Source organism: Myripristis murdjan, chromosome 14 (genome assembly GCF_902150065.1).
Source record: "Myripristis murdjan chromosome 14, fMyrMur1.1, whole genome shotgun sequence".
Classification (NCBI taxonomy): domain Eukaryota; kingdom Metazoa; phylum Chordata; class Actinopteri; order Holocentriformes; family Holocentridae; genus Myripristis; species Myripristis murdjan.
The window spans coordinates 1,032,786-1,054,931 of record NC_043993.1 but is presented as its reverse complement, the minus strand read 5'-3'; the positions used below and the strand labels follow the sequence as shown (position 1 = coordinate 1,054,931).

Below are 22,146 nucleotides of genomic sequence, written 5' to 3'. Positions count from 1 at the left end.
TTTGGGTATCCAGAGCCTCAGCAGACCTCAATTGTGCATATATATATATATATATATATGTGTGTGTGTGTGTGTGTGTGTGTGTATATACTGTATATATATCAGGCTGTTCTCATTCAGTATTCGAACAAATTCATACGAAAAGTATTGCACTATAATTCGTATATAACCCACGTAATTTTGAGCCAGAAAGTTGTGATCACGTGACCTATGCACTGCAGGCTGGTCTTTCTGTGAAAACAAAATAAATGGCGGACATTCCTTTTACTCTCAGTGGAAAATGCAATATTTTAAGATAGCGTATGCATTCAAATGCGTTTTGAGAACATTTCTAGCAGGAAATGTGCATTTTATTTCCAAAATCTTCGTTCAGTTAATGTATATGATGTTTACTTTGTTAGTTATTACGAAGATTCTTTCAGGTTTCTATCGTTGCTATGGCTGTTGTTATGGACGCTGCTACCACTATCACTGATCTAGCTTCCGCTCGGAAGTATTTTCCTCACTGTCACCGTGGAAATCTGGGGAGGGAGGCGTGGGGTTAACCTGATCGCACAGAAGTCTGTGAAATGAGCATGAGCATAGGTGTGTGTGGGTGTGGGTGTTTGTGTAGGTGTCTCTCTGCTTGTTTCACTCTCTTTGACTGGGTATTACCCTATTGTCCCCTTTAGCTCAGTCAGCCCAGTGGTGAGTTCCAAACTGTATGTAGCTAGGATATATACATATGTATAATTAATTATGTATGCAATTCCAAAGAACTCAAAGAACTCCCTTTTTCATTAAAAATGCACATGAATAACAAGTGTGATTTGTCTAAAGATGTTTTAATATTGCTGGTTTGAGTTATTCCATGTACAGTACCCTTTAATGGATCTTTGCATCACCATCAAGGTTCATGGTAGTTCCATTCAAAATAAACTAAAATCAAATCCCATTAATTGGTCACATCACCGTATATACAAGTCTTAAGGTGAGTGGGTACTTTCTCCTGAACAGTGCATTTGTATGTAATGTAGCCACCTTAATCTAAAAAAAAAAAAAAAAAAAAAGTTAGCTGGAAGCAGATCTAATGTGATAGGCCTAATCTAATACAATCTCAATTTATTGATATAGATAATCTATAAATGATGTCTAAAAATGATTGTTGAGGTTCACTGTGGTACTGTACTGCATGGAAATATAGAAAACCTTTCTGAAATCGTTCTTTATGGCAGGGGTTCCCCGACCTTTTCATACTAAGACCCACATGTAGTGGCACTATTTGTCTCTAGACCCCCTAAACAGTTTGAGAAGTGAAATAAAGTTGTCAAAAAAGAATTAAGACTTTAATACACTTATGTCCCATATTAGGGTGGTTTCTGTATTTGGTCTATATTTAGTTCTAAAACACTGTCTTACAATCAGTATGAGCAAATCAATAAAATTAATCATCATTTGTTAGATATCACATGTCATTTAACTTTCCAATGAATCTGGTGTCACCATATGACAACATTTCCAAGCAGAGAACACATTTGGTAGCTACCGCATCATCGGGTCTTTCACTCGCTAAAAACCTTTTTAAATGGCACATTTCATGTGACAGGTGTAGACAGTGTGCTTCAAGATAAAAAGCAAAACCACACATACATTACAAAAACACATAAGTGAAGTATTATAATATTGATGTGGCATACTTATGATCCATCTGTCTCCGTGCTGGGACCCAGCAGTGGGTAAGGACACACAGTTTGAAAATCCCTGCTTTATAGCACCAAAAAGACATGCTATCTAGCAATGGAATCAGTTTGAAGAAGCTATTTTTGGTATATTATCAAATAACTGAAACATCAGCTTGTCCTCTTCACTCCCTCCCCCCTCTCTCCAGGTCTCTCTCAGGTCGAATTGTGGGAGGGGTATGGTGGTTTTTCACCCTCATCATCATCTCCTCCTATACAGCCAACCTGGCAGCCTTCCTCACCGTGGAGAGGATGGTCTCACCCATAGAGAGCGCAGATGATTTGGCCAAACAGACAGAAATAGCCTATGGCACCTTGGACGGAGGGTCCACCAAAGAGTTCTTCAGGGTGAGAACACATTATTCCTCCACGTTATTTGATATTATTTGATATTTACTATTTTAGTATCATTATCATCTTTACTCTATGACGAAGATGATTGAAGTCAAGTGTAGGGTGTTGATACTCTGGCCAAACAAGAGGCCAAACAGAGACTGCCTAAGGTCGTCTGGAGGGAGGCTCAGTCAAAGAATTGTGCAGGGTGAGAATGTGTTACTCTTCCGAGTAGATTAAACAGCCATGGCCAAAAACGTGACACAACTGCATTTCTTTCAGATAATACACCACTTCTCCCAGAAAATATTTTTGGCCATGACTGTAGTTGAGAGAAGATTGTGGCGGATCTGGTGAATACCTGTTGGCTGCACTGAGGAAGACTTAAGGATTATTTCAGTCACCATTTCTAACCCTTCAACAGGCTACTCCACTTTTTCAATGCTAAGCATCTTAAAGTGGTAACTCGGATTCTTATTCATATAGTCATATTTGCTGGTCCATGTGAGTGTAATACATCCGCCAAATTTGGTGGATGTATTGCACTCGCATGGACCAGCAAATGCGGCTATACGGGTAAGAATCTGAACTATCACTTTGAACTTTGTTGGACCCTTAATTTCAAGGCAATTGTGGCAATTTTGCCAGCATAAGATAAAAGCCATCTTAAAATTTTAGGGAATTGCAGGGAATTGCAGAGATCATTTAATAAATGATTCTTTTAGTTTTTTCTTTGGTAAAACACACTTTCCAATGATATGCCACACCTAATTGAGGTTTCTTGGATCAAAGTTCTAAATTGTCTTTCCCAAGGTTACAGGCAGCGTTACAGGCAGAGTTACAGGCAGAGTTTGAGAAAAAGGTTGTCCTACACTCATAGTACAACATAGAACTCTCTTATAATTGCCTGTCTCTACTTGCTCCTCCCTCAGCGATCAAAGATAGCAGTTTTTGAGAAGATGTGGTCATATATGCGGAGCGCGGACCCCTCAGTGTTTGTCAAGAACACCAACGAGGGAGTCATACGGGTCAGAAAGTCAAAAGGGAAGTACGCTTACCTGCTGGAGTCCTCAATGAATGAGTACATTGAGCAGAGGAAGCCCTGTGATACTATGAAAGTTGGAGGCAATCTGGACTCTAAAGGCTACGGAGTTGCCACACCCAAAGGATCACCCCTCAGGTATACTCAGACTCTCCTGATGGTAATGTTGGTTTGGTGTCTTGGTTCTGTCTGTTGTGGTGGGTCGTTGTGGGAAGGGTTGGAAATTAACAAGTAGGTTATCAGGCCTGTCAGTCTATCTGTTCACCAACTGCATTTTAGACTTCACCGGTGAATTACCACCAATGAAACAGTGGCCATTTTTTCAGGAATAGGTCAAGTGTTAGAAGCGGCTGGTGAATTTTTGAACTCTCCAGCCTCTGTCACAAGTCTTCATAAAAGTTCATTTCCTGCCCTAGCTGTTGGATTCTCAGTGTTTATATTCTAAAGTAATGTTACATAACTTAAATTAATTCTTTCTCTAAAGCTATATCGCCATGAACTCATTCATCCATTCATCCATTTACTCTTTAAATGAAAGTCACTTACAATACTATGATGTCATTTATTCTATTAAATAGTAGTCTATATTAAGTCAGTGATGTACAGTTTTTGTTCATTCCCAAATGAACATAGTGTGATTTTCCCCCAAAAAAATCGAGGAAGCAATGCAATAGGCCTACATCTGGGCAAGGACAACAACCAAAGTGTGTGTGCAACCTCTTGTAATTGGATAGCATTAAATGACAAAATTCTAGGGAAATGACTTCGTGTAATCCAGCAAAATCAGATAAGTACTACAAATTGTTTGTCTTATTGTATTTTTTAATAGAGTTGGTAGGTTTTGATACATCATTTCTCTTAGTCACATGGCATGCCATATTAATTTTGCACTGGCTTCATGACTGTTTTATTGTGAGGGTCACTGTCAGTTCTCTTAATTTTGTTCACTGTTTACTGATTACCCATATATATCTGTGTGTGTATATCTATCTATATCTATATCTATCTATCTATATGTGTCTATGTGTATGTATGTATATATTATGTATATAGATAGATAGATAGATAGATAGATAGATAGATAACTGATGATGTTTGGATGTTACGGTTTGAGATGTTCTGGGTTGTAGTTTCCAGATTATTCTGGAGTGTACATCTGATCAGAGAGTGAGAGCAGGTAAAGAAGAGGGTGGTTAAGGGGCCAAACCTCTCGCTGAGCTTTCTGGAAGTGATGTGGGTTTAATTTAGCCAAACATCTGAGATGGAAGGAGCCCTAATGACACCCCAAAGACATAATTTCTCTCATCCATCTCATCAACTTCCCACTAACATCCAAGCCTTGTCTTTACACAGCTGCTTCTTTCTGTTTGATGGCACAGACAATACTTAAATCATATCCTGTTAACTGGTAAATGTGCTAGTCCACAAATTTCAGAATTTGTGTGAATTTGTGTGAGTCATAGTAGATAGTGCTTGATGAAAATTCCATGATAATTTCTCAATATGACAGGATTTGTCTGCTTCAAGTCCACGGTGAAAATGCCCCAACAGTTTTGCCTCCATTTCCATTTTCATTCCACACACATTTTAAATTATTGCCAAAGTTAGGAATCAGTGTACAAGGCCTGTAACATTTTCAGATGGTATGGGGAATGACAGCTGGGGCAGTTCTCTGCAGATAGCATATCAGGTTGAAAGGAGCAAGTAAGACGTTCTATTCCAAAATGCTATAAATCTATCTTTGAGGGGGAAAAACACTCAGTGAAATTCATTATTTAATATTTCCAGTGTTTAGAGGAGCAGGTCATAAAGTACTACACCTTGTTTATATGTTGTGCAGTAAAACATTTTGCACAAGTAAATGTCACTTCTCCCCAAATGGTGGATATCTTACTGTGGGACAAAACTCAAATGCCAGATAGCAAAATTAGCGTCTACATACCCTTAAAATGTTACCAGGGCGTCAGTGCAGTAATGCAGAAACTTCATTACCACAGCTCAGCCATGAAGTGTCCTCCTGTGGACCATCATCCAAGTTCAAGACACATTCCAGCAGCACAATGTTGGTAATGATTTGGTTCTGTATTGTTTTTGTTTTGCATTTCGAGTGATTCAATGATTATAGCAGTACTTCACAAGTATCTCATCAAAAATTCATAACATCAATTGGCATCTAGAGTCCTAGTAGCTTATTTTCAGGTGCTCTTCCAAGCAATGCAATATTACAACCACACATTAATGTGTCTCTCTAAGCATTCAACTCTGGAATGCTTTGTTTAAAAAAAACACTCTGGTGTAGCATGACATATAAAGTTGGCCAAATAACCAACAGGATTCATTTTCTGATGTACAATTTCTGTATATCAAGCTAAAGATGTTTTTCAAGCAAACCCAAGATATTTTGTGAGACTCGTGGGACTGCACAGACTTATATCTCCAACTTATGAAGCAGCTATAAAGGAACTTAAAGGTAGACAAGATGACTCTTAATCAGTCATTTAATTTCAACAGGAAAATCATTGAGGAGGAATAGCCAATCCAGAATATCAGAAGAGCCGTAGCCAGAATATGATGGTTTAAGGTTTGATTCATACCTTTTATCAGTGGCTCTAAATCCAGTCCTCAAGGATCGCCTCTCCTGCTAATTTTTGTTCCAGCACTTCTCTTGCACACCTGATCCAGTTCAGACCTTAACACCTTACTGCCTGAATTTATTTACAATTATCTACAAAAATAAATTGTTTGTGTTTTTGCCTTCAAGCAGCCGAGGCGGTGCCTTCGTAACTGAGGTGGTGTATGTGTCCCACTGATACTGTTGATGCATAATTCACACATACCAAGAATTGTATTGGAAGCACTCTACTACCAATAATTTAGCATCTGCTTGAAGTTGTCTTTGGGCAAAATTGAATCGTAGGCAACTGGACTTGTATTTGTCTTAGGAAGACGTTTCGCCTCTTATCCAAGGGGCTTCATTAGTTCATGCGCATCAGTCTTTCTAGTCCGCACTAGTCACTAGCCTACGATTCAATTTTGCACAAAGAGAACGATGACCTGGATAAATGAGAATATCCATAGACATTATAATAACTCTGCATCCACCGCCTTATAATTGTGGTTCACAAACGCTGCCCTCGAGATCCAGAGTCCTAGGCAGTTAATTCACCTGGCATCCCAGTGAAAACGAAAAATTGATAGCTTAAAGGTAGTTTTGCTAGAATAGAAAACCTTAAGTTCTCTGGACCTCGGGAACTGGATTTGAGTATCACTGCACACCTGTTGCACTAATTTTGCTAACCGTGTATTCTTAACTGTACCAGAATCCACAACTAAACTATCACAATCAAATTCAATTAAACTCTTTAAAAATATCATGGTATGATTGGCTAATAAATATTAGTAACAATAGTATATATTACAAAGGATATTTGGTTCTTATAGGTTGCAGACATATAGAGCCTAACACATACTGTACCAATTTAAAGACAACCTTTAGCCAAATTATTCTGCCATCCTGTCACACTGAATGTTGTTCTGCTAAGACTTATGAGCTTTTACTGTATTGTTACAGAATGCATATAAATTTCACACCATAGAGCAAATAACCTTTTGACATTAAAATAATGTGTAGTGTGCAGGAGCCAGAAAAAAAAAAAAAATACTAAGTAATACGAGTAATATGTGAGTTGTTATGGATTTCTTTGCTTGTTTGTTTTAAATCAGAGATCAGTAAATTAAAGGACTGAGTTTTGTTCCAAAGTGAGATATCAAAACTTTAATTAAATGTTATAAAATGATTGTCTGCACAAAATGGAGATTAAAAAAACATGATACTGGGACATAATCATCCACGTGTTCCTTTAGCATGCAGGATGTTGAGTGAGCATAAGCAGCTAGCACTACACAAGGCAATAAGACGTTTTAGTGATAAATGCAAAGTTGTCAATAGTTCTTTTTTTAGGTATAAATGTTATCAACTTCCTACACAAAACTGCCATTTCTCCTCATGTGGTTTGAGACCTGACACGTTTTCATTTCCTCTCTTTTGAGATTATTCTAGCAATGCTACCATTATTCATGGTTACTGGGTGAGTTAGTGTAGTTAGACTAATGATGTACCAGCTACACGTGAATAATTGTGGTGTCTATAATCTCTTCACCAGGCAGGTAAGTTGACCAGTTTCCAAAAATCTTGGTGTGTTACTTGGTTAAGTCCTCGAGTTCTCCAGATTTTAGAGGCATCGAATGGCCAACTTCAAAGAATGTTTTTTTCCCATTGCAAAATGTGTGTAAAGCATTGTGGAATAGAAGAAAAAAAAAATACATAAGATAAGAAAAACGAAACTCAGTGTAACCCTCGATCTGTGGACTGGCCTGGTAAAACCTGTTAATCCTTTGGTAGCTGGGATGTCTGTCTACTTTTGGTTCTAGACTCGCTTAGAGGCTTTATCTTGTCAGGCATGTCACTGTCTGTCTGTCTGTCTGTCTTCAGTCTGTCTGTCTGACTGTCAGTCTCTTAATCTGTCTCTCTGTCTGTCTTGTCTTTCTCTTTCTCCTGTTTGTCTTTGTCAATGTGTCTCTTTCTCTGTCTCTTTGTCCTCCTGTCTGTCTGTCTGTCTGCCTGTTTCTGCCACGTCTGCCTGTCTGTTGTCTTCTGTGCCTGTCTGTCTGTTTGCCAACCTGCCTGTCTGTCTGTCTCTGTATCACCAAAAAAACTGACAATGCTACTAATGTCCAGAATGATGACTCTGAGCCACCCATACAACAATCCAGTCCTTATCTGTCCATCTATCTATCTATGAAAACTAGTTTGCTGTTTTTCTCCTTCTCTAGAAAAACCTCTGCAGTAATTCTGGGGAAAGTGTTGCTAACATGCTGATAACTTGTTACTAACACTGTCCTCCTGCCCCACGTTTGGCATTGTTAGGCTCCTCCATGGTTTTGGTTATGATTTTTTTTTTTTTTTTCACAATGCTGCTGTCAAGTAAAACCTTGCATTTTTTCGAAAGTAAACCTTTAAACTCATACCCCTTGGCTACACTGAGCACGTAATGTATCTGGTTCGTTTGCAGAGTAGCCACAAAGTTCTGCTATATAAGTATAAAAGTAGCCACTCTTATATTTACATTTTAACGCAGGGCATGTGTGTGGCCTTTTGCACATAAATGGGCTATAAAATGTCTATATTTTAAATGATTAATACAGGATTATACAGCTACTGTCCATGAAACAGGGCTTCCATTTCTGAGTCTTGGTCATCCTGCTGGTGTTTACTTGGCCGGCACTAGCTGGCCATTGCCAAGTAACATTATCCCTTACATTTGCTACATAAGTTAACTGACACATATCATAAAAGCTCAGAGAAAAAGTTGAAGTTTTAAAGTTGAGCTGGGTCCAAAACCTGAAGACACAATCCCATACAATCCCACAAGCTCACCGCCTTTTGACTGTGAGTTGAGGCTGGAATGTAACATGTGGTGCATACACTGCAGGTGTAGCTGCTGAAAAGATCCATTCTGAGGGAACGCCTGCCCCATGGAAGGACCAGATACGTTATGTAGTCAGTGTAGCAAAGGGGTAAGAACCCAGCAAAAGAGCCTTACTGCAAGAACATTTGATGTTGACAAGGAGGAGGAGGTCAGATTGAAGTCATTAAAAGGTTCAGCTCAGCCAAAAACATAAAAAAACACCAAAACTGGAGTCATTAATAATTATTGTTTTTTTTTACATGACAACAGCAATTTGAAAGCACTGAGATGTACAGTTTGTTTTCCCTCATTTCCAGACATCAGTGTTTTTACTGAGAGACATCTTGTGCTGTTTCTGTCTGTTCTGCATCAGTTTCTGTCAACCCAGTCACACAGAGCCATACATTATTCCAAAGATCTGATTAGTAGATACCTCCGTGTGTTATAATCAGTGTTCACACTTCAGAGGAACTGGCTCAAAGGTTGGCTCACACAGATTAAAATGAACTCGCTAATTTCCCCCATTTTAGGACGCATCGGATGCATTTACTTCTGCACTTAGTGCTGTCCACTTGTGATTGGATCACCCAGGATGCAGGGGTGTTGGACTCTGAATTTTTGAGGAAAAAGTTGTTAATTTTCAAGAAAAAACTCATGTTTTCTCTGAGATTAAATTGGTAAATTTATGGGAAAAAAACCCCACAAATTATCAGAAAAAAACTTGAAAATTATTATTGTTGTTGTTATTGTTATTATTAGTAGTAGTATTACATGTTATTCCACTTTCCAAGGAACCTGTATCTTTTGTGGAGGACAACATGTTCACTCATCAACAAAAACAAACAAACAAACAAACAAAATTGAATATGTACTGGTGTGTAATTCTGGGTTGACCTGTCCTCAGGGCTGACAACAAACAAATTCAAGTCAGCTGCTTCCATTGCTGTTTCCATTGATAAAGTCCATCAACATTTCACTCATTCATTCATGTTGCTGCTCATCAGCGGCTGCAGTGTTGCTGTCGTTCAGTTTGATGCTGACTGTGGTTTTGTCACCGGAGGAGGATTGTTCCAAAATGAGATTGCGGCCATTAGGAAAAAGTGATACCATTTCGAAATAATTGATTTTTAAAACAAATTATAATTCACAAGATGATGACATTTTTTATAAACTGGATTTCCTTTATTTTTGAATAACTCTAGTCCAGAAGGAATACCAAAAAATGGACCAAATCTTTCAGCTTTGCATTAAAGCACCAAAATTGGCTTGCACGTATAGTACCCTGAGCATTTTCAGAAATGGAGTCATAAAAACAATGTTACCCACTGGCTGTGGTGGTCGTTCTCTTTCTCTCTTCCAGTACCAGTAGATGGGTTTCCTTCATTTCTGCTGAATTGACTGTGGTAGGTTTAAAATAATATGGCTGTTATGTTTTGATGGCCAAAGAATACAAGGGTTGAAGAAAACATAAACCCTTCACATCATAACTTAACTGTTGTTAAGCTGAAACTGTGGTTTTAAGAGAGCAGAGACTTTCATTTCCCAACCTGCCTTATAGTCACAGATAATGACAAAAATGACAAAAACAAGGTAAAATTGCAATTTCATTATTTGTCTGAATGATTCATCTACATTTCTCCTGGACTATTTTGTATTTGGTATTGAATAATGACTCAGGTAATGTGTTTTTGTTCTTGTTTTTGTAAATGTACATATTGTACTTTGGAACAAAACTCTTCAGTTGCTGTTGCTATCACCAAATTATTTATTGTTAATATCAATACTAGCTGAAGTACTACTTTTTTAAGTGTTATTGCCCGTTTTATTACCACTGTCACAATAACATCACTGGTAGTTTTTTGGCGTTTTTTATCTGTTCGAGCTTTGATCATCACTGTTATCTAAAGGGGAAAAACAGGCAACTTTTGGGCATTTGGTTTACAGTGGAAGGAATGCAAGAACATCAGTAGTAACAAGCTTATGCCAATAGCTTAAGCTAATTTGATTTAATTATCACATGTTATATTTCTTACAATATTTACGTCCTAAAATTTGACTGTTCCTCCTTTATTTATCAGCTAATGAATGCAGATGAATGTTTGTCAACCTCAGCTCTCTGGTTGGTTCCATTCTAGCGTTTAATGATTAGTTTCATGCTAATGTAATATGCCTGTCATTAGCAGATATTTGTAAAAATGTTGCTGTCTTCTCTATGCTAGTCCTCTGCTCATTAACACCTAGTTGCCTTGTATCCTTTATTGTTATTATTGCCCCCATAGAAACCCCGTTAACTTGGCAGTGTTAAAACTGAACGAGCAGGGCCTGTTGGACAAATTGAAAAACAGATGGTGGTATGACAAGGGAGAGTGCGGCACCGGGGGAGGGGACTCCAAGGTCAGAGCACCGTAACCCCAACGGGTAACGCCCGGCAACGGCACAGCGGGGTAACTGGCAACGACCCATGATTTTTAAGTCAAGCAAAAAAAAACACTCCGGACAGTACGAAGTAGACTCTGGAATCTGGAAATACGCGTCCCACTGCTGGAAATGGCACTTTTTGGTTCTAAATGCAGCAAAATATTTAACTGTTTTACCATAGATATCAAAATCCACTCTTAAAAACGATCCCCCATTTGGTCTTTCACTATAAAATAAATGTTTAATACACTGTTCAAATGGGATAAAATCACCCGATTGATTCTAAAAGTAGACTTTCATTGCACTAATCTATGTCCTCCTCTGTTTCGAAATATCCCCACGTAAAGTTTTTCTGGCTATTTATCATTCTGAAAATATTCTGTCCAGTAAACCCAGACATCATGGAGTGTTTCTAGCTCTTGCCGGTTACCCAAAGTGATATAGTAATACACATCTCGCACGTAGGGAGTCAGGCCAAACCAAGCTAGATGGAGTATTAATGCATATCACTTTGACACTGATAGTTTCCAACAGTTTTATGTGTGATTGTGCTTGTTTTTTTTTTTTCTTTTTTCTTTTCTTTCTTTTCTCGTTGAGGTGTTCCCTGTAGCGTACCAGGTTTGCTAATGTCTGCCGCTGCTGTAGCCGCCACAGCCCTGTGTGCTGTGCAGCTGAGCCAATAACATAAGATAACATGGAGGTGCATAATGTTATTTATGTTATTCCCCCTCCCCCACCCCCTTCCTCCCATGGTTCTTTGAAGAATCCCAGTAAACCTAGCAGTACTGAAGCTCAATGAACAAGCCGTCTTAGACAAGTTGAAAAACAAGTGGTGGTATGACAAGGGGGAGTGTGGAAGCAAGGACTCCGGCAGAAAGGTCAGTTCTCAAGGTCGTCCGGCCTTAGTCCCAAGGTCAATGTGTTGGTTTGTCTCACCCCGACCCAGTCCTACACCCCACCCCCAACCTCGGCACATGCACTCTGAAAAGAAAAACGGTTCCCCGGAAAGAGAGAGAGAGTTTGTCTGTAATCGCAGGAGAACCATCTTTGGTGCTCATTGATTCTTCTGTCACAAAATGGAAGTTTATGTTTTCTTTCTTTATGTTCAAATCAGCTCTTTTTTCCTCTTATCAATGCAATTCACATGCTTGCTTTTTTGTTTTGTGTTGTGTTACTTAGGATATGCTTTTACGCTGTACTCTTAAAAAAAAGTTTCTGACCAAACAAAGCTGTTCTATGCTGCACCAAAATGGTTCCACTATGATTACAGTCAGAGAGCTTCCTTTGGGTACACGGAGGAGCCTTTTGTTTTTAGAGTGCAGCTCTGGCCATTCAGAAGAGCTGGAGGAAGAAAAAGACAAGCATTTAAATATTCTGATGCCACATGAAAACCCCATTACTCTGCTTTTTGAGCCATTAATTTTGCTCACTATTTGAATTGAGACTTTCCCTGAGTGCTGAGCATATTTTACAAATCCAGTTCCTACAAAGCCTACTAAAAACTCTCTGTATACTTGAACACATTTATGTAAGTCAATGGGAAAACAAGCCATGATTTAGCACTTCTGAAAAATCAAAGAAAAAAAAAAAGGCATCGTATTGGAGATAAGGGATTTTCATGCGGTCAGATAAGAGGAAAGCCATTAGATTTCTTCAGAGGCTTTTCCCTCTGAGATCCTTTAGCCTTCCTTCTGTTCTCCAGAATATTCTGTGGTCAAAACCCCTGCAGTGCACTGGTACCAGCCATAGACAGACAGAGGGAGGAGCGTTTGTTTCGTAAAATGTGATTTTTTTGTTTTGTTTTGTTTTGTTTTTGGCATTTTAAAGACAAATACTGACTTTTTCAATGATATGTTTACATATATATTTTAGCTGGTGCTGTCACAAGGCCTTTTAGCTGGGAGAAATCCCAGACAGAGAGGCTTTCCCCAACCTCTCTGTCTACAGCTCTTACCAGTACTGAATTGAGATTATGGCTAATGACCACAGCTACCACCCCCCACCCCACACACACACACACATACACACACACACACACACATTGATGCATTTATCACCAATCTGTTATGTACTTCCTGCTTCCTCTGTACTCACACTATGAAACGCCAATGAATCAGAGATGAGAAAATGCTCCTCAGTCTTTCATTTGTGTGGCTGCGAAAACATAAGATGATCTTAAACGTCAGACTGAAATTACATTTTAATCACTACACGCAGAAAAAAAAGAAAAGGAAAAAAAACACCCTGTGACTCCAGAAACCGCCTGCCGTGGGTTGAAAACAAGCCCAACCATGCACAATGTATTGCTGTGCTCGTGCATTTATATTTTTACGAAACAGCACGTGGCACATTTTTCTGAGTTTATCCAGGTTTTTTCTCAGAATTTTAGAGTTTTTTCCTGTCCAAATTTACAAATTTAGTCTCAAAAAGTTTTTTTTCTCTGAATATTGCCCCCCCTCCCCCTTTCCTACAGTGGCACTAATACACCATCATACACATTTACTTCCTCCTTCCACATTTTCCCAGGATTAGATTAAAGGTGCTGGTATACAGTTGATTGGCTGAATACAATAAAGCTGCTTAATGATACATGAGTTACAATGAGTTATGGACATTGCACTCAAAACAGTTTCATTGTCATGTTTCATATTTAATTTGTCAAATCGTATCGACAAATTAAACATAAAACCTGAAATTTGTATCAACATTCATAAAAACTATAATAAAGATGAATAACATCCTTCCTTCTTTGATTTCAGTCTGACTTTAAGTTGCAGTTTAGTAGATTTTGTTGGAAGCTGATTGGCTGAGGGTTACATGACAGTTTGGAGAGAAAAGCTCCTGACAGGCCCCGCCCCCTCACCCACTCCAAAACACTTCCTGTTCAAAGAGAGGCCCGCCCACTTTCAGTGCTGTTTCCTCCTGTCCGTCTTTTTTTATTATTTATTTATTTATATTTACAGGCTGCATGCTAGTGGAAAAAGGGAGCTAAAGCCATGTCCACTAAAACAAAGTGATGCGTGAGACAGAAGAACTCACAAGCACTGATTTCATGAGAAACAAGACCTCTCCAGCCAATCAGATTCCCTTTTTTCTTTCAAAAATGTTCTCAGAGGTTACCTATACACATTTTTATATCCTTGCTAGCAAGAGTTTGCATATTGTGTAGAAGAGTGCAACAGATTGTATAACAGACAGAACTAAGATGATTAAGAACTGAAGATTTTTTTTTTCATATAAATGGATAATATATTGAAATAAACAGCCCTGACCATAGAGATGATTTTTTTTGTTTTGTTTTGTTAATCCCCTCAGTGTGTTTGTATGTTTGTGCATGAAGCTGCATGTGACAGATACACACATCTGTTTTATCAAAGGTCGTGATAAAAGGACAATGGGAAGGGAATATCTCCCTGAACATATAATGAAATAAAGCTAGGTGATGCCCTTGTATCATGGCCTTTGAAAGTTGAAAAGATGACTTGTTGACCATGAGAAAGACAGTATTTTCTTTTTAGCTTTGTGTCCACTAGGAAATTATCAAGATTATAATTAGCTTATTTGCAAACTTGTAGTGATGCCATGACTGTCTGCACTGTGATTGGTCGTCCCCTCACCCCACTTCTCTGTGCTGATAGGACAAGACAAGCGCGCTCAGCCTGAGTAACGTGGCTGGAGTGTTTTACATTCTGATTGGTGGGCTGGGCCTGGCCATGCTGGTGGCATTGGTCGAGTTCTGCTACAAATCCCGGATTGAGTCTCGAAGAATGAAGGTGAGTCTGGAGAGACACCTGGTTTGCCTGGATGTATATCTATATATATCTATATCTATCTATATCTATATCTATATCTATATATATCTATAGATATAGATATAGATATAGATATAGATATAGATATAGATATATACAGTACAGGCCAAAAGTTTGGACACACCTTCTCATTCAATGCGTTTTCTTTATTTTCATGACTATTTACATTGTAGATTCTCACTGAAGGAATCAAAACTATGAATGAACACACGTGGAGTTATGTACTTAACAAAAAAAGGTGAAATAACTGAAAACATGTTTTATATTCTAGTTTCTTCAAAATAGCCACCCTTTGCTCTGATTACTGCTTTGCACACTCTTGGCATTCTCTCCATGAGCTTCAAGAGGTAGTCACCTGAAATGGTTTTCCAACAGTCTTGAAGGAGTTCCCAGAGGTGTTTAGCACTTGTTGGCCCCTTTGCCTTCACTCTGCGGTCCAGCTCACCCCAAACCATCTCCACTGGGTTCAGGTCCGGTGACTGTGGAGGCCAGGTCATCTGCCGCAGCACTCCATCACTCTCCTTCTTGGTCAAATAGCCCTTACACAGCCTGGAGGTGTGTTCGGGGTCATTGTCCTGTTGAAAAATAAATGATGGTCCAACTAAACGCAAACCGGATGGGATGGCATGTCGCTGCAGGATGCTGTGGTAGCCATGCTGGTTCAGTGTGCCTTCAATTTTGAATAAATCCCCAACAGTGTCACCAGCAAAACACCCCCACACCATCACACCTCCTCCTCCATGCTTCACAGTGGGAACCAGGCATGTGGAATCCATCCGTTCACCTTTTCTGCGTCTCACAAAGACACGGCGGTTGGAACCAAAGATCTCAAATTTGGACTCATCAGACCAAAGCACAGATTTCCACTGGTCTAATGTCCATTCCTTGTGTTTCTTGGCCCAAACAAATCTCTTCTGCTTGTTGCCTCTCCTTAGCAGTGGTTTCCTAGCAGCTATTTGACCATGAAGGCCTGATTGGCGCAGTCTCCTCTTAACAGTTGTTCTAGAGATGGGTCTGCTGCTAGAACTCTGTGTGGCATTTATCTGGTCTCTGATCTGAGCTGCTGTTAACTTGTGATTTTCTGAGGCTGGTGACTCGGATGAACTTGTCCTCAGAAGCAGAGGTGACTCTTGGTCTTCCTTTCCTGGGTCGGTCCTCATGTGTGCCAGTTTCGTTGTAGCGCTTGATGGTTTTTGCGACTCCACTTGGGGACACATTTAAAGTTTTTGCAATTTGCAGTGAACACAAGTTTGTCCGTTCTGTCAAAACATTCTTGAGCAACACACTAAAGGTCAAATTATACTTCTGTGTTGAAGTGTGGCCTGTGTTGGTGTGAGTATTTACAGTTCTACTGGGGAGTCTGGGTCACAGTGAGCTGACCTCCGAAATACTGAATTGCAGAGTCAAGATTTTATTAATGAAACCGTAATGAAGCACAAACACAGAAGCAGCTGTGTTTCCATTATTTGAAACAGAAAGTCTACTCTCAGACATACTGGTGGTGTCACAAGTGATGTTTTAGATATTTCTCACCATGAGCTGACATCTTGCAGTTTGAATCATTTGGGGAACAGATTTAACAACCTCCTCAGTTCCACCCAGTTGAAAGGAGAGGGCATCATGTTGTCTTCGCTCCACTCAGTGGAAATCAGCTGCTGTTTTTAGTGCTTTCCACTTGTGATCACATCACATCAGGATGCATTAACATATGTCCTGGATGATCACATGACATCACATGACCTCAAACCTCTGCAAACATCTGGTGGTAAACGGATAAACATCTCAAATTTTAAAAGCAAAGTTGCCCTTACATAAAATCTTGCAGACATCCCATGTTTCCCTGGTTCCCCTGAGGTTCACTGGAATGCACAGAGGCTATAATTATGACCTAACTTCTTTAAATGGAATACAGCGACTGCCACAGAGCAGAAATAGAGAGCCAACACTGCTCACACTTGAAAGGAGCATCAACTACCGTGTTAACTCTGGTGCCGTTTTTTTTGCTTTGGCTTTACTTTTTCACAGCACCCGAGTGTGCATGTGATGAAACAGCCCACCAGTCACATCCTTCCAGACTCGGCCGGTTTGCACTGAGACTTTGATGGGCCGCTCCAAGCAGCAAACAAGCCATTAGAGCTATTTTCTACAGCGGTATCAAAGATAGCAGTCTCTTGTTCTCATCTTTGTTCTCTTCACATGACTTCAGAAACAACGTGAGGCTTTAAAAGACCTCGCCAAGCACAGTGGCGACACAACATATGTGGAGGATTACATCAGTTACTGTAAACGGGAGGACTCTGTGGTACCAGGTGGGGAGGGAGTGGTGCTAAACGTAGAAGTACAGCCGTCCTCAGATGATTAAAAAAAAAAAAAAAAAAAATGATAACATTGTTTTTTTTCAATTCCTTTATAGTTAAATTATTGAAACTCATTTTATAATTAAATAATACATAGTTTTGTTTTGTTTTTTTGGATTATGAAGAATCACTTTTTTTTTGCTAAGTGCTGAGAGAAAAAAAACAGGCTTTTCAGTAAGGTACACATTCAACACGCACTTTGCTTGTTGTAAGAAGAAATATTTTTATTTTAAAACAGAATAATAAATCAAGCAAGGCTATGTTTTCTTATGATGTTTTAACATGTTGTTTTGCCCACAGGCTACGGCATTGGTAGTCTGACTTTGTCCACACAGAGAGGGAGAGAGGGGGAGAGTAGCCCACGTGTTTGGGAGGGGAGTCAAGGAGGGAGAGAGAAAGTCAAACGGCATGTGATATTGAATCCTGTTAATATCCACAAGTGTTTTGGCAGCTCAAATATACGTGTCATGCCCACAGAGCCAAGTGTGAAAGTGTGAGACAGAAATGGAGAGGTGTGTCTGTAGTGCTGAGTTTGTGATTTATTTCTTCTGACACTGCAGGACTGTAAAGCTCTTACTTTCTGGAAATGAGGTGAAATCCCCACTTAAAAAGACGACAGTTTCGTGCCAGTGCTTTGGAACTAGCTGGTTAAGTAGTTACTGAGACGGCACACCTTGAATTGCTCAGTCTGCAAGCTGAGGATGATGCCATGATGTCAATTTTACCCAATTTACCACAATTCCAGTCACGTACCTCCCCCTTAAAAAGAAAATCCCTAGAGGGATGAAAAATCAAACCATGTCGGTGCAGTATATCATGTCTCCCACACTGAAAAATACTGGTTAGCTACACCATTGGAAAGTGTTGGTGGGAATGTACACCAAGGCTATTATAGTTCACTAAAACTAAACTAAACTTTAAACTAAATCTAGGTATGATAACACATTTTAGTTAACCGAAATAAAAACAAAAAACAGCCTTTAGTAAAAAAAAAAAAAAAAAATGAAAACTAACTGAAACAATATTGTGTACTTACAAAACTAACTGAAATAAAATAAAAATCTACAGAAAATGTGTTTCGTTTTCATGTTTGTCAGTTTGGTCAAGTGTGTGAGCACGACCAGCATGAGGAGGCATTGTTGCTGATGTTTCTTGAGACTGGGACGTCGATATGACTGGGGGTCAAGTGGAATACCTATTCGGACAACCACCCCCCATATTAGAATAAAAACAAAACAAACAAATAAAACTAACTCAAACCGATACTTACACTATAAAACCGATACTTACACTAAAAAAATCAACATTTTGAAACAATAAAAACTCAAGTGAAACCAGCAAGCCCACTCTAGTCCAGTCATTTTATGAAAAAACCTAGGACAAATTGCAAGAGAAACAAACTCAACTGATTTTGTATCCTCAGTTTGTCCTGAGTGAGGGAAAAAAAGTTCCAAGGAATCCCATTAGTGGAAAGTTTTGAAAATCACCTATTTATGACCACATATTACCAAAAAACACTGTTTTAACACACAGAGGAAAGGGGTTCAAAATTTTACTTTCAGATATCACTATAAAAATTCACAAGTTGATTACACACACAAAGACAAGAAAAAAAGTCAATTACAAGTTCTTTGAATTATTCTGTTTACACATGCATATCACATATTATCTGATTTGATATACGCTAATAAGGAATATGAGGAATAAATGCCAGAAGAGACATTTAAACAGTGAATTAAAAAGTTACTATATATAAAGTAACCTTGAATTAAAAGGTTACTATATAAATGTCTCTTCTGGCATTTATTCCTCATATTCCTTATTAGCGTATATCAAATCAGATAATATGTGATATGCATGTGTAAACAGAATAATTCAAAGAACTTGTAATTGACTTTTTTTCTTGTCTTTGTGTGTGTAATCAACTTGTGAATTTTTATAGTGATATCTGAAAGTCAAATGTTGAACCCCTTTCCCCTGTGTGTTAAAAACAGTGTTTTTTGGTAATATGTGGTCATAAATAGGTGATTTTCAAAACTTTCCACCAATGGGATTTCTTGGGACTTTTTTCCCCTCACTCAGGACAAACTGAGGATACAAAATCAGTTGAGTTTGCTTCTCTTGCAATTTGTCCTAGGTTGACCCCAATTTTGGCCTAAAATTACTGGACTACTCTGGAAACTAAACTGAAACTAAACTGGTTGAAAACAAGTTAAAAATGAAATAAAAATAAAAACTAATGAAAAATACACAGATATTCTAATTGTGATGTACATTGGGGCACGATTAAATCAGTTTGTGTGTGATGGGAAAAACCAGCCACGGGCTTAATAGCAAACTGTTTAATGTATATCTTTTAAACTTCAACTTGTTCCTTCTCTCCGTGTGTCATCTTCATCTTCCTCCAGGAGCTCATCGATGCTGCCATGATGAGCACCAGCCTTGGCGGGATGTCTGGAGGAGGAGGAGGAGGAGCAACGGGAATGGGCAGTTTAGCAGCAGGAGGAGGAGGAGGAGCAGCAGGAGGAGGTGTGTTGGGTCTCGGAGGGGAGAATGGCCGCGTGGTGGCGCACGATTTCCCAAAAACTGGAGCTCAGGGTCTGCCCTGCATGAGCAAGGCAGCCGGCCTGGGACTCTCCTCCACGGGCATGTGATCAGAACCAAGACCCCCCATTGGATGGAATCCCCCTGTCTGTCTACCTGTCTGACTGTCTGTGTGTCGGTGTGGGACCTTTCTGAGGGGAGCAGGGAAAAGATAGAGAGGGGAAGGAGAGAGAGGAAGAGAAAGAAATAAAGGAAAGAATATCAGCCCAGGGAGGCAGATAGAGTGAGATGGAGTAGCAGAGAAAAGGATGGATGGAGGAAGGAAAAACGAAAATGGAGGAAAGCAGGGAGACAAAGGAAGGAGAGAGAGGGAAGGTGGAAAAGAGGAAAGAGAGGAGAGGGAAAGAATGAGGAGGGACTGTTTGCATGGCCGGCAGACAGAGAGGGAACTGCCGTGATGAAAGTGAAGCACATTGACTCTCCCTGCTTCACCATCACTGGACTAATCCACTGGATAGCGGGGTCAGGCTGAAACCCAACACAAATGAACTGAACTGAAGTGAACAGCAGAAGAAACCAACGGCATGGAACGCACCTGAACACGACCAAACCCGACAGAGCAGAGCCGGGTCAGCGCTCCCGTGTACTCCTGGGCTTTAACAAACTATCGAACTGAACTTCCTTTTTTTTTTTTTTTTCTACAAACGCTGTCTTAAGCAAAACTCCTCTTGTACCGTGAGAACACAGAGCCTAGAGGAAAGCAGGAGAGGGGTCAATTTTTAAACTTGTCTTAAAAAAAAAATCAACCTTTTTCTTCTCCTCATTCACTCCCTCCTAAAGTAGTAAACACTCATTGCACTCCACTATCCCTCGCTTTGTCTTGTTCATCAACATTCACATACATATAGATTTCACTTGCAGACTAGAGACGCTCAAGTATTCAGAGCTTGAGTATGAAAATATTATGTCCCTTTTAAGATAACACAGATGAACTCTTTCTCTTGATAATGAGAAATCTGAGTAAAGCAGCTGGAATTCGCTAATAATGTGCAGTATTATGAGGCATGTAAACACAATTACAATTACAATTCACATTTGGCAGACACTTTTATCCAAAGCAGCGTACATGTGAGATTTTGTACACCACAAGAAAAGATCTATTCAGGAGAGAACAACAACATCAAGTGCCATAAAGCTCTGGTTCTGGTCCAAAGGGACAGAGGTGCTACAAGGCGGTACTACAAGTCAGCGCAAGGAGGGAATGTGACGGGTGCATAAAGTGCATGGAGGAAGCAAGAATGCATGTAGGCATTGTTTTTTCTTGATTACACAATCCATTCTGTGAGGTGTTCCCTAAAGAGCTGGGTTTCTTAAAGACTGAGAGGGACTCTGCGGATCACCTTAAACACCTTAAACACCATCTCTGTCAGCCTGAGCTCTTTCTCCAAAACAATGCTCCATCTCTTCATGCAGACAGAAGCACAGCCGATCATAATTTTAAGATGAATCTAATCAGCTTTTTCTAATATAATATGAGCCAGCACCATGCACACTGTGTGCATGTAAACATCTCCCCGCCAGGCGTCACACCACAGTGCAGACCTGAGCCACACAACATGCCCTCCTGTCATTAGCTCTGACTGCACAGTGAAGATAAAAGAAGTGAGGGAGCAACAGGCCCCGAGTAATTAGCTTCCCTGCTTCCTTTTCTCTCAGCGTTGGCCAATAAAATATATTTTGCTGTGTTCCGACAACCAGATCAAAACGGACTTTTTTGAGCATTCGCATGTGGTTTGACAAAAAAAATCAGATTACATCTTTGAAATTGAAAGTCTGATGACTTGGATCAGATTTCAGTAGTCTTTCCCATGCGATGGGAATATGAACGTCGCATGTTGCCGTAGGAAGCATAGCAACCAATGAGCTGGAGCCAGCAAGAAAACGGTAGTCTGGATGGTTGAGGTTTCTCTGCCTTTCAATAACATGGCCAGCATTAGCCCTACGACCCAAAAGCAGTAGTACAGCAAAAAGAAAAGAAAAAAGAAAAAAGCAGCTTGTGTAGGTAACTTTTTCCCTTCATAATATTTGACAGATCACCATGATACACAGAGGGTGTGAGCCAAATTAAATTCACTGAGAAAAAAAATCCTGGGGCTGCTGGAATTGTAATCTCATTTATTAAAATTGAGCCCTGTACACCTCAAACAACCAATCACCTCAAGGAAGCATTGCTACCTCAGTCCAGTCATGTCTCGTGCATGCACACAGCTACTGTGCACGCTCACGTCCCCTCCCAAAAAAACTCTACCTAGCCCACCATTGCTACTTGAGCATGGTGGTGCTTGACTCGCGCATTTTTGGAAATGACTCTGACTTTGGTTTAAAGTCTGGGAATCGATGGATCCGACTCATCAGCTCCATAAATGACATCTGTAGGAAGTGTTTACGCAGTGA

The 22,146-nt window shown here is 39.6% G+C and overlaps 1 protein-coding gene across 3 annotated transcripts in view; it reads left to right on the top strand.

The window, feature by feature from the left end:
- LOC115371426 (glutamate receptor 1-like) overlaps nt 1-20,494 on the top strand; it is a 121,673-nt gene extending 101,179 nt beyond the window's left edge. For 2 of the 3 annotated variants that reach the window (XM_030068805.1, XM_030068806.1), the window contains exons 12-16: nt 1,868-2,066; nt 2,984-3,231; nt 11,743-11,857; nt 14,618-14,752; nt 19,557-20,494. In XM_030068805.1, coding sequence (XP_029924665.1) covers nt 1,868-2,066; nt 2,984-3,231; nt 11,743-11,857; nt 14,618-14,752; nt 19,557-19,802 — 943 coding nt within the window. In that variant the 3' untranslated portion in view covers nt 19,803-20,494. Of the gene's footprint in view, nt 1-1,867; nt 2,067-2,983; nt 3,232-10,840; nt 10,956-11,742; nt 11,858-14,617; nt 14,753-19,556 lie in introns of all 3 variants that reach the window. The other variant, XM_030068807.1, reaches the window with a different exon arrangement.
- Nucleotides 20,495-22,146: the final 1,652 nt, after the last annotated feature.